General features: G+C 44.2%; 1 protein-coding gene across 2 annotated transcripts in view; it reads right to left on the bottom strand.

Moving 5' to 3' along the window:
* Nucleotides 1–1425: 1425 nt before the first annotated feature.
* The window catches only part of pih1d2 (PIH1 domain containing 2), an 18272-nt gene continuing 5497 nt past the window's right edge, over nt 1426–14200 (bottom strand). For both annotated transcript variants that reach the window (XM_070894431.1, XM_070894433.1), the window contains 3 exons: nt 9149–9272; nt 6412–6947; nt 1426–3737 (listed from right to left, as the gene is read on the bottom strand). In XM_070894431.1, the coding sequence (XP_070750532.1) occupies nt 3597–3737; nt 6412–6947; nt 9149–9272 (801 nt within the window). In that variant the 3' untranslated portion in view covers nt 1426–3596. The remainder of the gene's footprint in view (nt 3738–6411; nt 6948–9148; nt 9273–14200) is intronic.

The raw sequence follows: 14200 nt of genomic DNA, 5'->3' as shown, positions 1-14200 counted from the left end.
TACTTAGTTTTGTTGCGTTTATCTCGTGCACTGATGCTTGAAAAATCTCAGCAGTACTTCAGCCAGTCTGGTTCCAAAGGACGACTGATCGAGAACAAGCTGGAACCAGTTGTATACCACATATTTGGGGGTAGAAATTCACTTCCGCCAGAAACTGGGCGTACCTACCGTTTTTAAAGTGTTCTGGCCGCTGCAATGGATGCGGTGGCCTATCTGTCGAAATTCAGCTCTTTGTGGGTTTTTTTCCCGAGTGGAACGGAAGTGGCCTCGTCATGGAGCGGGGTGGCTGTCACTAGCAGGGCGGGACGGAGTGTCTGCCGCTGTCGGTCATCGCGCTGTGCTGATGATGTCATCGTGCTGGTGCGTCACAATGTCTCTCCCCTTCAGTTAAAGGGGAAGGCCGCTGCCAACTCTGCATTCATTTTAGTTAGGTCCACTGGGCCACCAGGGAGGATTTCGGCCGGGTCGGTGGTCGAGCACCCACGATGGGAGTGCCTGTTGGTGGCCATAATTGTCAGCCCGACCTGGCAGTCGGCTGACCAAAAAAAAAACCCATGTCGTCGACGGCAACGCCACCTCCCCTTTAAGGGCGGCCATGACGCCATTTCACAGAGTGTGCCGACAGTAAAAGCTGCCGGGGGCACCTGGTCTATGGCGGCGGCGCTCCGGCAGGGCAATTTTGCGAGGGGGTGCCCGCCAGACGGTAAAGTTCGGGCGCACGCCACGGCAAGAAAACTGGCGGAGCGGTCCCAGACACCGCTCTGTTCCTGAGGAAGGACAATTTACAAAATGGTGGCCCCTCCATGGACAGTCGATGGCCATTCCACGCCGCCTGTGGCCGCCGCTTTCAGGCGGTCAGAGACCTTACCGGAAGGGGCAGTTTCGGCCCCTCTATCACTAACTGTATTCATTTGGTGCAAGTGAGCACCAGTGCAAAATTACACGGGATGGGAGTTTGATTTATGCCCATTATTTCCTACTCCCAGCAGAGTTCCTGATCTTAGCCATACATGCTGTTTCTGGCACCTGGTAAATAACAGGGAGCATCACCCCTGCTCCTGCACGCTTCGTTTCAATGCTAACAATAAAGGTCTGGGATAGAGCGGCTTGGTGAAAAAGGATAGGAGACTGCCTTACAGTGGCAGTCTCATTTAGACATTTAAAAATTCATTGTAGCCTGTATAATTTTAGGTTCTGAAGTACTACAATAAAGTAGTGCTTCAGATCTTAAAGGTGCGCTACCAGGAAATGGTGGGTTCTAAGTTTGCATCCAGTATTCCCCATGTGGTGAGTTCCTAATTCCACGCATCAATAGGTGAATCATACAGCGCATGCATGCACACACTACCTCGTGTCCTAGGAGCAGGATACAACCCCCTTCACTAGGGAAAACAGAGAATAAATTGAAACATTCACACTTCTGCATTAGTGGAAATATTTATATTCTGTTCTAAAATAGGAATGAGTTTCAAACCCCCATGGTACATCCAGCTGTTCTAGTGTGTAGATCTTCTGTTGTATCTATTGCCATCTATATGAAAGTCCTGGCATGACGCTATATCCCAATGCATTGTGCTATGGAATTGTAAGATGTGGATAACTTACCATTACTGGCTGCACTGTCAGTGACACACTGAACATAAGCTAGGTGATTTATTCATCAATCCTTCACTTTTTCCCCAGGCCTCCTACAATGCTGCTCTTGCAAGAGGCAAGGCAGAATTGCGGTTCAAGAAGGCGGCTCATTGCCACCTTCTCGAGGGGAAATTAGGGATGGGCAATAAATGCTGGCCTTGCCAGCGATCCCATGAATGAATAATTTTTAAAAAATACCCTGATATAACTGGCTTCCCTCCCAGTTTACCCCCTTGCTAGATGCTGCACAGTTAAGAGTAAGAAGTCACTGTGTCTGGAATTAAATCTGACAACCAGTCTGTTGCAGCACAGAACAGTTGCAAGGAATTCCACCACACAATTGTTAGCAGTTAATAAAACAAAGTTTAGTTTAATAATTAACAATATAGCATATGTCTCACTGGTCCCTGTATTTTCTTCAAAGGAAGTTTTTACAATGCTTAGTGAAAATCTATTGGTGACTGACGACAAAACATCCTTGTGAAACTTGCATTCGGAATTTTTTCCCGCAAGATTTAATCATTATTTTGAGCTTTCCTCACTGGTCGGGTACTGGAGCGCAACCCTATGGTGCCATGGAGTGACACGCAGGCTCAAACAGTGCTCGAGTTCAGCAGCGTCACTTCCCAGCTCTGCCAACACCCCACAGTTCAGGTTGGGAAAATCGGAGAGGGGCCATCCTCGGGCAACTTGTCCACGTCTTGACTTAGTTCAGATAGGCATTGATGTTCGGAGTAACCTGCCCTTCCATCCATTTAGTCTTGGGTGGTGAGTGGCCGAGGTAGACTCGAATTGGAGGGGGAGGCAAATATCCTCGGGAGTGGGGAGGGTGAGGAATATTGCTTAGTTGATCACACAAGAAGTTTGTCTTGAAGATTGCAGAGACTTCAGTGAGAATGGTTAACCTAATGGTTCTCTTTTTTTTCCAGATAATTAGCTAAATGATCTGTAGATTTCTGGAAGCCTGTGCACAGAAGTTACTGTAGTAATTGACTGAATTTAAGAATTATATGCAGCATTGAACTTGCCTTGAAGTGACCAAGAGTTGTGTTAATGAGTGAAACCAGAGCTCAATACATTGAGTGACTGATATCATCTGTAGGGCACTCAGGGCCTGAAACTGTACTTAATCCTTTTTATCCTACTATAGGATTTAATTCGATGGGCATGTCCTCATACTTTTTGATCATTTGGACTCTCAAATTGACATTTAACTCTCCCAAGATATATAACTAAGTCCATACTTGAAGCTATTTACACTCTAGGTTGGAGTGTATATTGCAATTACATTTGGTTTATTTCTAGAGGGATAGGATTGAAAAGTAGACAGGTTATGCGAAACTTGTATTGAACCTTGCTTGGGACTACTGTGTACAGTTCTAGTCGCCATATTATGAAAAGGATGTAGAGCCACTGGAGAGGGTACAAAAAAGATTTACAAAGATGATGCCAGATCTGCGAGGTTATACCTCCTATCAGGAAAGGATAAAGAGAAATCTGAGGGATGACCTAATAGAGGTATTTAAAATTATGGAAGTTTTGACAGAGATTGTCACTAACAAATCAAATAGGGAATTCAGACGAAACCTCATTATCCAGGGAGTGGTTGAGGCAAATAGTAGCGTGCATTTAAGGGGAAGCTAGATAAGCATATGAGGGAGAAGGAATAGAGGGTTACGCTGATAGATAAGTAAGCTCAAGTGGAGAATAACGCTAGCATGGACTAGTTGGGCCGAATGGCCTGTTTCTGTGCTGTATATTCTATGTAAATTAGAATGCTATTCTCCCTATTTCAATAAAATGTTTGGACTTTCATATTTTGTTAATGTAATATTTTTCCCATACATTATATGTCCTTTAAAAATGGTAGCACTAGAGCAATCTGCTTAGATGTAGTTTTGCTCCGGGCATTTAATTAATGTAAAATGTGTATATTTTATTGGGAGAAATGTGCAATACAATTAATTGCTAAGAATAGACATCTTCACAGACAGAATGTGGGTCTTTTTGTTGAATTTTGCAGTGACAATGTCTTCATTGATGGCTTCTGGTAGGTCAAGCTGCAGCCTGTATCTCTTGGGGACATCAATGACGAGGTCATCCTGTTTTGGAAGCAAACATAAATCAGAAATGTCAAAATCAACATTACTTTTTCATAAAATATAGAATGTAAATATAAATTTTAAAATCTGATTAAATGAGTTTTTTGTGAACTAAATATACAGAAATATAATAGTTGGTTTTCTTGTTGGGGGGCCAAGAGGAGTTGATGGATGTAACATCAATATATACTTTTCACTTACAGGGGAACGGTAGCATAGCGGTTATGTTACTGGACTAGTAATCCAGACGCCTGGACCAATGATCCGCAGACACGAGTTCAAAGGGAAGGAAATCTGCTGTCCTTACCTGGTCTGGCCTATATGTGACTCTTAACAGCCCTCTGAAATGGCCAAGCAAGCCACTCAGTTGTATCAAACAAAAACCCAAAGAAACTATAATACTACACCACACAGACTGCACGGTTCAAGAAGGCGGCTCACCACCATCTTCAAGGGCAATTAGAGATGGGCAATAAATGCCAGCCTTGCCAGCGACGTCCACATCTCATGAATGAATGAAACAAAACTCTACTTGCATCTTAAAAACAAAGTACAGAGCGAGTAAAGGCCATTTTGTGCCTCAAGTCCATCTCTTTCACACAACATCTACTATTTTCCCTATCGAAGACAACACATTTGATTTGCTTACGGCACATAAATCATAGGTTTAAAAACATCAAAAGCTCTCTAACTTATTAATCCCTCTTACAAATAAATACATTTTAACTGGATTAGTCAGACATGCCATATTGACTAATCCAACTGCAATTAAAGGATAAACAACAGCGATGTTGTTTGTCTATATTGAACAAGTTCATCTATAAAGAATAAAACAGAAAAATAGGAATATGCAAAACTGGAAAAGATCTTTGTGGTCCATCTAGCAAGTTGCAATATCCAGGAAGTATCTCTCATAACACTCATTCAAGCCGTTTGCCACTACTTATCAAACTCTGAATTGGTAAGATAAAACCCTCCCAAACCTGCGACCTCAACCACCTAGACGGACAAGGATAGCAGGCGCGTGGGATCACAACCACCTCCAAGTTCCCTTCCAAGTCACACACCATCCTGACTTGGAAATATATCGTCATTCCTTCATCGTCGCTGGTTCAAAATCCTGGAACTCCCTCCCTAACAGCACTGTGGGAGCACCTTCACCACACGGACTGCAGCGGTTCAAGAAGGTGGCTCACCACCTTCTCAAGGGCAATTAGGGATGGGCAATAAATGCTGGCCTTGACCGTGAACGAATAAAAAATATATAAACGTTACAACAAACCACGATGTTTCTCTTGTAGTTATCCATGTCATGCACCTCTGTGCCTGAGGACAAAGGCCACACACTTGCTCCCATGTTTTTGCCAATGGTGCTTGCAGCCAGTTGCTTGAACATGTGAGAGAGCAGCTCACAATGATCTTGTTTTGTGCTCTCAAGGTGAGTGATGTTAGTGCTAGTGTCAGCATCAAGCACAGTAAGAAACAGCATACTCAGATACAGAGTGACATTCCTTCCATCCTGCCCCAGTTCCACCCTCAAAAGAGTATCATTGTGCCAGTTTTCCATTTTCCACTACAGCCAACCTGTGGATTCTGAGTGAGATTGTTATTTGGGCTACATTTATGCTCTGCACACATGACCTAAAAGTGATATACGTCAGGAAATACAGCAATCTTCCAGTCTAAAGGGTAAATAGTAACACATACACAGTTCCATTTCATTTCCCATGAAAGAACTTTGTTGTCTTTCAGTGAGATTGTCAATTAGGGGCAGTATTGGGCTGGGCTGGGACTATCTAACCTCAACAACAATTTGTATTTCTATAGCGCTTAGTAGATAGGCACTATAGCGTAGTAAAATGTCCCAATGTGCTTCACAGAAGTGTCATAAAACAAAATTTGACACCAAGCCACGTATCAGGGCAGATGAGCAAAAGCTTGATCAAAGAGATTTTAAGGCGCATCTTAAAGGAGGAAAGAGAGGCGGAGAGGTTTGGGGAGGGAATTCCAGAGCTTAGAGTCTAGGCAGCTAAATTGGATTGGATACTTACAACGAGGGAAACTTTCATTCCATCAGTTTGATCTAGATTTGAACCCAAGTCTCAGAAATGAAATCTCAGGACCTAATTTCTGTGCCAACCAGGCTCATACTACTGATTGGCTGCCTAGTTTTCCAGCCCAGGCAGGGTCTGGCCTCCGCTCAGCACTGCCATACGACCAAATGATTCAGATCAGGAACCTGGAATAAAGCTGTGCCCTACCATTCCAGCATGTAGTTTATTGGGGCCTCTGTGCCAGCACTTCCCCTTTAACAAGTAGAAAGAATTAAAAACACGTGTATTTATATAGCACCTTATCAAATCATTGGAATATTTCACACGGTGAATTACTTTCTTTTGGACTGCAGTAACTTGTGGAAGCAAATGTGGCCGCCATTGTGAAAGCGATGTTCCATACACAGCAATGACCCGAATGATCAGGAAATGGGGAGAAACATTAGCTGGGATACCGGCAGAACACTCTGCTTTCTCCTTCATATGTTATCCCTGTTTTGTGTGTATGAATGAGAAATGGATTTTTGTGAATTAGGTATTCTGATTTACAAGATGCTTTTCAACTTAGACTTTTAATCAGTGCATTTGGGTATCAGAGCAGACCTACATCCAGCACATACCTTCGAAACACTGAGATCACATTCTGCGACAGAGGTTATTCCAGGCAGCTCTACCTTCAATTGAATTGTTTTTGCTTTTCCATTTTCATCTTTAATGAGCGATAATTCATATCTTGGAGTCTCTGCTCTATTTCCACTGTCAAATTCCGTACTTGAAATCTCCTCAATGAGTCCTGACTTCTTAGGATGCCTGATGTCACTCGGCAACCAAATTGGGGGGTTATTTTTGTCATTTTCCTTGTCTGCTGATTTGAGACTGGTCAGCTGTTGAAGCAACGAGACACCACTTTCTCCCGATGTCATCTCCTTGTCAGTTTGTGCCGGGCCTGCTGTTCCAGTCAGCCGTTGCTTCATCTGCTTCTTACTTCCTTTTATCTTGTCCTTAAATAGGGCGTAAGAGTGTGACAGGCGTAAGCTGTGCTGCTCTTCAATATATTTCATAGCAAGCCGTACCAGTTGATCGCTTTCCACAGGATCTTCACTTCCTTTCTTAAGGACTTCTGGGCTGTATGCAATATCAGTGACAGAATAAATGTCTGCAGAAGAAAACATTAAAACAACAAATAAATACTCAAAGTAACTTTCTTCTTTATAGCAAGATTGAAGAACCTGGTGCCCAACTTTCCTGTGTCTTGGTCTGTGCACATCATCCCCAGGCTAAGGCACATAAGTGACCAATTCCTAGGCCATTGTAAATGCTGCTCTATAAGTTGCTAAGAAGTGGATCAGACAGAACACAGAATGTTTTACATTTATATTGTGCCTTATATCTCCTAGAAACACTTTGCATACAATATATTGCTTTGAAATGTGCTGATTGCTAGCGAGGTAAACATAGCACCCAAACAGCAAGATCCTACAAAGAGCAGTTTTGGTGTTGGTGATTGAGGGACAGATGTTGGATGTTTCCTTTGCGTACCATGGGATCTTTGACGTCCACCTGAATCAGCAGAACAGGTGATCAGGGCCTCGGTATAACATCTCAGCTAAAGGACAGCAGATCTGAGAGAGCAGCACTACCTCAGTATTTCACAGGATTTTGTGCTCGAGTCCTGGGGTTCGACTTGAACTCAGGACCTTCGGACTCAGAGGCAAGAAAGCCAAGAACTGAGGCAAGCTGACAGACGCTTTTCCCTAAATTGTCCCTGTAGGGAAGCGCCTGACCTCCACTCAAGGCACGGATAAGATCATGATCTTGTGTGCAAGTTAGTGAGGCACTGTGTACCACTTATACGTCAAGACACAGCATGAGAAGTTGATATGATCCAATGGATGGAGCAAGGTGGCCAGCTAATCAACAAAGGAAAAATATTTTTGGAATGGAGGAGGAGGAGGAAAACATTGGTCTGAAAAACATGTCTTCTTGGGTCTACTAATAACCTATAAGAAATAGGGCTGTGTACTCATTAGCAACATTCCCGCTATGCTGCACAGTGGTCTGAACATCGCACGCAGGCCGCTTGCCAGCTTTTACATGGAAGAAACGCACATGCTTGAACATTTGAATGGGCTGCGCAGCCAGTTAAAGAGACCGCGCACGGGAAAAGATTAGAGGGAACATTGCTCATCAGGCTTCGAAAAGGACCCTGAAGATGTACACGTTATCTAAAAGTTACAATGTTAGATAATTGCATGATCTTATGTGCAAATTAGTGAGGCACTGTGTACCACTTATACGTCAAGGCTCAGCATGAGAATTATTCTTCCTTCTTCCAAGAGCTCCCACCCTGACGTGAACCAGAGGCTCGAGCATCTCCTCGAGTTCTGTGGTGTTGGTACATCAGGCAAAATGATGCAACACCAAACTCAGATTGGCAGACCTGCTGATAGGAGAGAAGGATCAACACGGGTTTGTTCAAATCTTTTTCAAATGTATTATTTGCCATGGAAACTGCTGAATGTTGCTGGAAATTTGGTTCCAAATTGCTAAATTAGTGATCGTGATGGTTGAGAACTAATTTGTAAAGTAATCTTCCTTTAAAGCTCAAAGTTCACTGTTCCAATGGCTCCTTAGACAATTCCATTCCTGTCCCATACAGAGTAGAGGTGGGAAATTGATTCCGAGATTGATTCCTGGGATGAGGAGGCTATCCTGTGATGAGAGGTTGTGTAGATTGGGCCTATACTCTCAGGAGTTTAGAAGAAAGAGAGGTAATCTCATTGAAACGTCTAAGATTCTGAGGGGGATTGACAGGGTGGGTGCTGAGAAGCTGTTTCTCCTGGCTGGAGAGTCTAGAACTAGGGGTCACAGTCTCAGGATAAGGGGTTGGCCATTTAAAACCGAGATGAGGAGGAATTCCTTCACTCAGAGGGTTGTGAATCTTTGGAATTCTCTACCCCAAATGGCTGGGGATGCTGAGTCTCTGAGTATATTCAAGGCTGAGATAGATAGGTTTTTGGACTCTAGGGGAATCAAGTGAAATGGTGATCGGGCGGGAAAGTGGAGTTGAGGTCGAAGATTAACCATGATCCTACGGAGCAGGCTCGAGGGGCCGTATGACCAACTCCTGCTCCGTTTCCTTAAGTTCTTATGAAAACTAAGATTCAGTCCAGTGTTCCCTCGGTTAACGGAGGTTCCCTATTCTGATCTCTATCCAGTGATCTTTTCTGGAAAGAACACACGTGTGAATGGCAGGTGAGAACGGGATTAGGTGCAGCTGTGAAGCTCCGACTCCAGTCTAATAGTTTGATGATGTCAGTATGCAATATATCAACACTCAGAGAAATAGTAGCCTACCTGTGCCCTCTACTATTTCCTCCAATTTCCCTCCACCAAGAGGGACTGGGTCTGAATCAGACTTTGGAGCAGGGACCCTACTCCAGCTGCACAGGTTTACGTACAGGAACTTTTCATTGAATTCCTAGGAGAGAAAAATTAAATGATTGCTCATTGATAGTTGTGCGAGCTTGCAAAGCATAGGCCTCCTGCAGAATTAACGTAAGTTTGCAAAAACTGAATAAAATTCAAGCTATAAAATCAAGTTTCAAAGCTTCTGCATAATATAAACACTTTACATAAAAATAGTAGTGTGAACTATTTGAATGAGTCAAATATCCTCAGCGTCGTGTCGGGAGGCGGAGCGGGAGATCGCTGAGGCCTACAAGAGGCCCGTCAGTCCGGGGAGCAGCAGCGTCGTGCCGGGAGGCGGAGCGGGAAATCGCTGAGGCCTACAAGAGGTCAGCAGGTGCAGCTGCAGCAGGGAGCGAAGGCAAAAAAGAAGTAGAAAGAAATCGAAAGGCGACGTCACAGCCAAGGGGGTAAGTGATTGGCTGGTGATTGGTGAGTAGTTTTTCTTTTTCTTTTCTATATCAGTAAGTAACATTTAGCATTGTTGTTGCCTATTTAAGTTTATCTAAGGGTTAAGTCATGGCAGGACAGCTTGGACACGTGTTATGCTCCTCCTGTACTATGTGGGAAGTCAGGGACGCTTCCGGTGTCCCTGACGACTACGTGTGCGGGAAGTGTATCCGGCTGCAGCTCCTGACGGACCGCATTGCGGCACTGGAGCTGCGGGTGGATTCACTCTGGAGCATCCACGATGCTGAGAATGACGTGAATAGCACATTTAGTGAGTTGGTCTTACCGCAGGAAAAAGGTACACAGTCAGATAAGGGTTGGGAGACTAACAGGAAGAGCAGTGCAAGGAACATAGTGCAGGGGTCCCCTGCAGTCTTCCCCCTGCAAAACAGATACACCGCTCTGGGTACTGTTGAGGGGGGTGACTCACCAGGGGAGGGCAGCAGCAGCCAAGTTCATGGCACTGCGGGTGGCTCTGCTGCACAGGAGAGCAGGAAAAAGAGTGGGTGAGCTATAGTGATAGGGGATTCTATTGTAAGGAGAATAGATAGACGTTTCTGCGGCCGCAACCGAGACTCCAGGATGGTATATTGCCTCCCTGGTTCAAGGGTCAAGGATGTCTCGGAGCGGGTGCAGGGCATTCTGAAAAGGAGGGTGAACAGCCAGTTGTCGTGGTTCATATAGGTACTACGATATAGGTAAAAAAAGGGATGAGGTCCTACAAGATGAATCTAGGGAGCTAGGAGCTAAATTAAAAAGTAGGACCTCAAAAGTAGTAATCTCAGGATTGCTACCAGTGCCACGTGCTAGTCAGAGTAGGAATCGCAGGATAGCTTAGATGAATACGTGGCTTGAGGAGTGGTGCAGCAGGGAGGGATTCAAATTCCTGGGACATTGGAACCGGTTCTGGGGGAGGTAGGATCAGTACAAACCAGACGGTCTGCACCTGGGCAGGACCGGAACTAATGTCCTAGAGGGAGTGTTTGCTAGTGCTGTTGGGAAGGAGTTAAACTAATACGGCAGGAGGATGGGAACCTATGCAGGGAGACAGAGAGAAGTAGAATGGCGACAGAGGCAAAAGATAGAAAGAAGAAAAGTGAAAGTGGAGGGCAGAGAAACCTAAGGCAAAAAACAAAAAGGGCCACATTACAGCAAAAGTCTGAAGGGGCAAAGTGTGTTAGAAAGACAAGCCTGAAGGTTCTATGCCTCAATGCGAGGAGTATTCGGAATAAGGTGGACGAATTAACTGCGCAGATAGCAGGTATGATGTAATTGGCATCACAGAGACATGGCTCCAGGATGACCAAGGCTGGGAACTCAACATCCAGGGGTATTCAACATTTAGGAAGGATAGACAAAGGAAAAGGAGGTGGGGTGGCATTGCTGGTTAAAGAGGAAATTAATGCAATAGTAAGAAAGGACATTAGCTTGGATGATGTGGAATCGGTATGGGTGGAGCTGCGGAATACCAAAGGGCAGAAAACGCTAGTAGGAGTTGTGTACTGACCACCAAACAGTAGTAGTAAGGTTGGGGACAGCATCAAAGAAGAAATAAGGGATGCATGCAATAAAGGTACAGCAGTTATCATGGGTGACTTTAATCTACATATTGATTGGCTAACCAAACTGGTAGCAATGCGGTGGAGGAGGATTTCCTGGAGTGTATTAGGGATGGTTTTCTAGACCAATATGTCGAGGAACCAACCAGGGAGCTGGCCATCCTAGACTGGGTGATGTGTAATGAGAAAGGACTAATTAGCAATCTTGTTGTGCGAGACCCCTTGGGGAAGATTGACCATAACATGGTAGAATTCTTTACTAGGATGGAGAGTGACACAGTTAATTCAGAAACCAGGATCCTGAACTTAAAGAAAGGTAACTTCGATGGTTTGAGGCGTGAATTGGTTAGAGTAGACTGGCAAATGATACTTAAAGGGTTGACGGTGGATAGGCAATGGCAAACATTTAAAGATCACATGGATGAACTTCAGCAATTGTACATCCCTGTCTGGAGTAAAAATAAAACGGAGAAGGTGGCTCAACCGTGGCTAACAAGGGAAATTAAGGATAGTGTTAAATCCAAGGAAGAGGCATATAAATTGGCCAGAAAAATCAGCAAACCTGAAGACTGGGAGAAATTTAGAATTCATCAGAGGAGGACAAAGGGTTTAATTAAGAGGGGGAAAATAGAGTACGAGAAGAAGCTTGTCGGGAACATAAAAACTGACTGCAAAAGCTTCTATAGATATGTGAAGAGAAAAAGATGAGTGAAGACAAACGTAGGCCCCTTGCAGTCGGATTCAGGTGAATTTATAATGGGGAACAAAGAAATGGCAGACCAATTGAACAAATACTTTGGTTCTGTCTTCACGAAGGAAGACACAAATAACCTTCTGAAAGTACTAGGGGACCGAGGGTCTAGTGAAAAGGAGGAACCGAAGGATATCCTTATTAGGCAGGAAATTGTGTTAGGGAAATTGATGGGATTGAAGGCCGATAAATCTCCGGGGCCTGATAGTCTGCATCCCAGAGTACTTAAGGAAATGGCCCTAGAAATAATGGATGCATTGGTGATCATTTTCTAACAGTCTATCGACTATGGATCAGTTCCTATGGACTGGAGGGTTGCTAATGTAACACCACTTTTTAAAAATGGAGGAAGAGAGAAAGCACTTAATTATAGACCGGTTAGCCTGACATCAGTGGTGGGGAAAATGTTGGAATCAATTATTAAGAATGAAATAGCAGCGCATTTGGAAAGCAGTGACAGGATCGGTCCAAGTCAGCATGGATTTATGAAGGGGAAATGATGCTTGACAAATCTTCTGGAATTTTTTTGAGGATGTAACCAGTAGAGTGGACAAGGGAGAACCAGTGGAGGTGGTGTATTTGGACTTTCAAAAGACTTTTGACAAGGTCCCACACAAGAGATTGGTGTGCAAAATCAAAGCACATGGTATTGGGGGTAATATACTGACGTGGGTAGAGAACTGGTTGGCAGACAGGAAGCAGAGAGTTGGGATAAACAGGTCCTTTTCATAATGGCAGGCAGTGACCAGTAGAGTGTCGCAGGGCTCAGTGCTGGGACCCCAGCTCTTTACAATATACATCAATGATTTGGATGAAGGAATTGAGTGTAATATTTCCAAGTTTACAGATAACACTAAACTGGGTGGTGGTATGAGCTGTGAGGGGGACGCTAAGAGGCTGCAGGGTGACTTAGACAGATTAGGTGAGTGGGCAAATGCATGGCAGATGCAGTATAATGTGGATAAATGTGAGGTTATCCCCTTTGGGGGCAAAAACACGAAGACAGAATATTATCTGAATGGTGACAGATTAGGAAAAGGGGAGGTGCAACGAGCCCTACGTGTCATGGTTCATCAGTTATTGAAAGTTGGCATAGAGGTACAGCAGGCGGTAAAGAAAGCAAATGGTATGTTGGCCTTCATAGCTAGGGAATTTGAGTATAGGAGCAGGGAGATCTTACTGCAGTTGTACAGGGCCTTGGTGATGCCTCACCTGGAATATTGTGTTCAATTTTGGTCTCCTAATCTGAGGAAGGACGTTCTTGCTATTGAGGGAGTGCAGCGAAGGTTCACCAGACTGATTGCCGGGATGGCCGGACCGACAGATGAGGAGAGACTGGATCAACTGGGCCTTTATACATTGGAGTTTAGAAGGATGAGAGGGGAACTCATAGAAACATACAAGATTCTGACAGGACGGGACAGATTAGATACGTGTAGATTGTTTCCGATGTTGGGGAATCCAGAACCAGGGGACACAGTCATTTAGGACTGAGATGAGGAGAAACTTCTTCACACAGAGAGTTGTTAACCTGTGGAATTCCCTGCTGCAGAGAGTTGTTGATGCCAGTTCATTGGATATATTCAAGAGGGAGTTAGATATGGCCCTTACGGCTAAAGGGATCAAGGGGTATTGAGAGAAAGCAGGAAAGGGGTACTGAGGGAATGATCAGCCATGATCTTATCGAATGGTGGTGTAGGCTCGAAGGACCGAATGGCCTACTCCTGCACCTATTTTCTATGTTTCTATGTTTGAGTCCTATCTCTCTGTTTTATCTCCAATCCTAAGTCAAATGTTGTAGATGGGATCCACCCAGATGTAAAAGATCCATGGTATTATTTGAAGGGGCGTTCTGCCTGTGTCCTGGCCAAAATTCCTCCCTCAACCCACACCATTACAAACAGATTATCTGGCCATTTGTTCATTTGCTGTCTGTGGGAGTTTGCTGTGTGCAAACCCACTGTTGTATTACTTGCAAAATACTTTGGGACATCCCGAGGACATGGCATGGCGCTATACAAATACAAATTCTTTCTTAAAGCAACGGTATGTGCACTTTCATTATTTTTTGCATCTGCAAATTCTTTAAAATTGATCAATGTTGCAAATATATATATTCTGTTCCTTGCTAGTGGCAAAATCTGAAGATGGCCAATTAATCTGTCGCACCCTATTTTCTTC

Source organism: Pristiophorus japonicus, chromosome 11 (assembly GCF_044704955.1).
Source record: "Pristiophorus japonicus isolate sPriJap1 chromosome 11, sPriJap1.hap1, whole genome shotgun sequence".
NCBI classification, from domain to species: domain Eukaryota; kingdom Metazoa; phylum Chordata; class Chondrichthyes; family Pristiophoridae; genus Pristiophorus; species Pristiophorus japonicus.
This window is presented reverse-complemented; position numbering and strand designations above follow the sequence as displayed.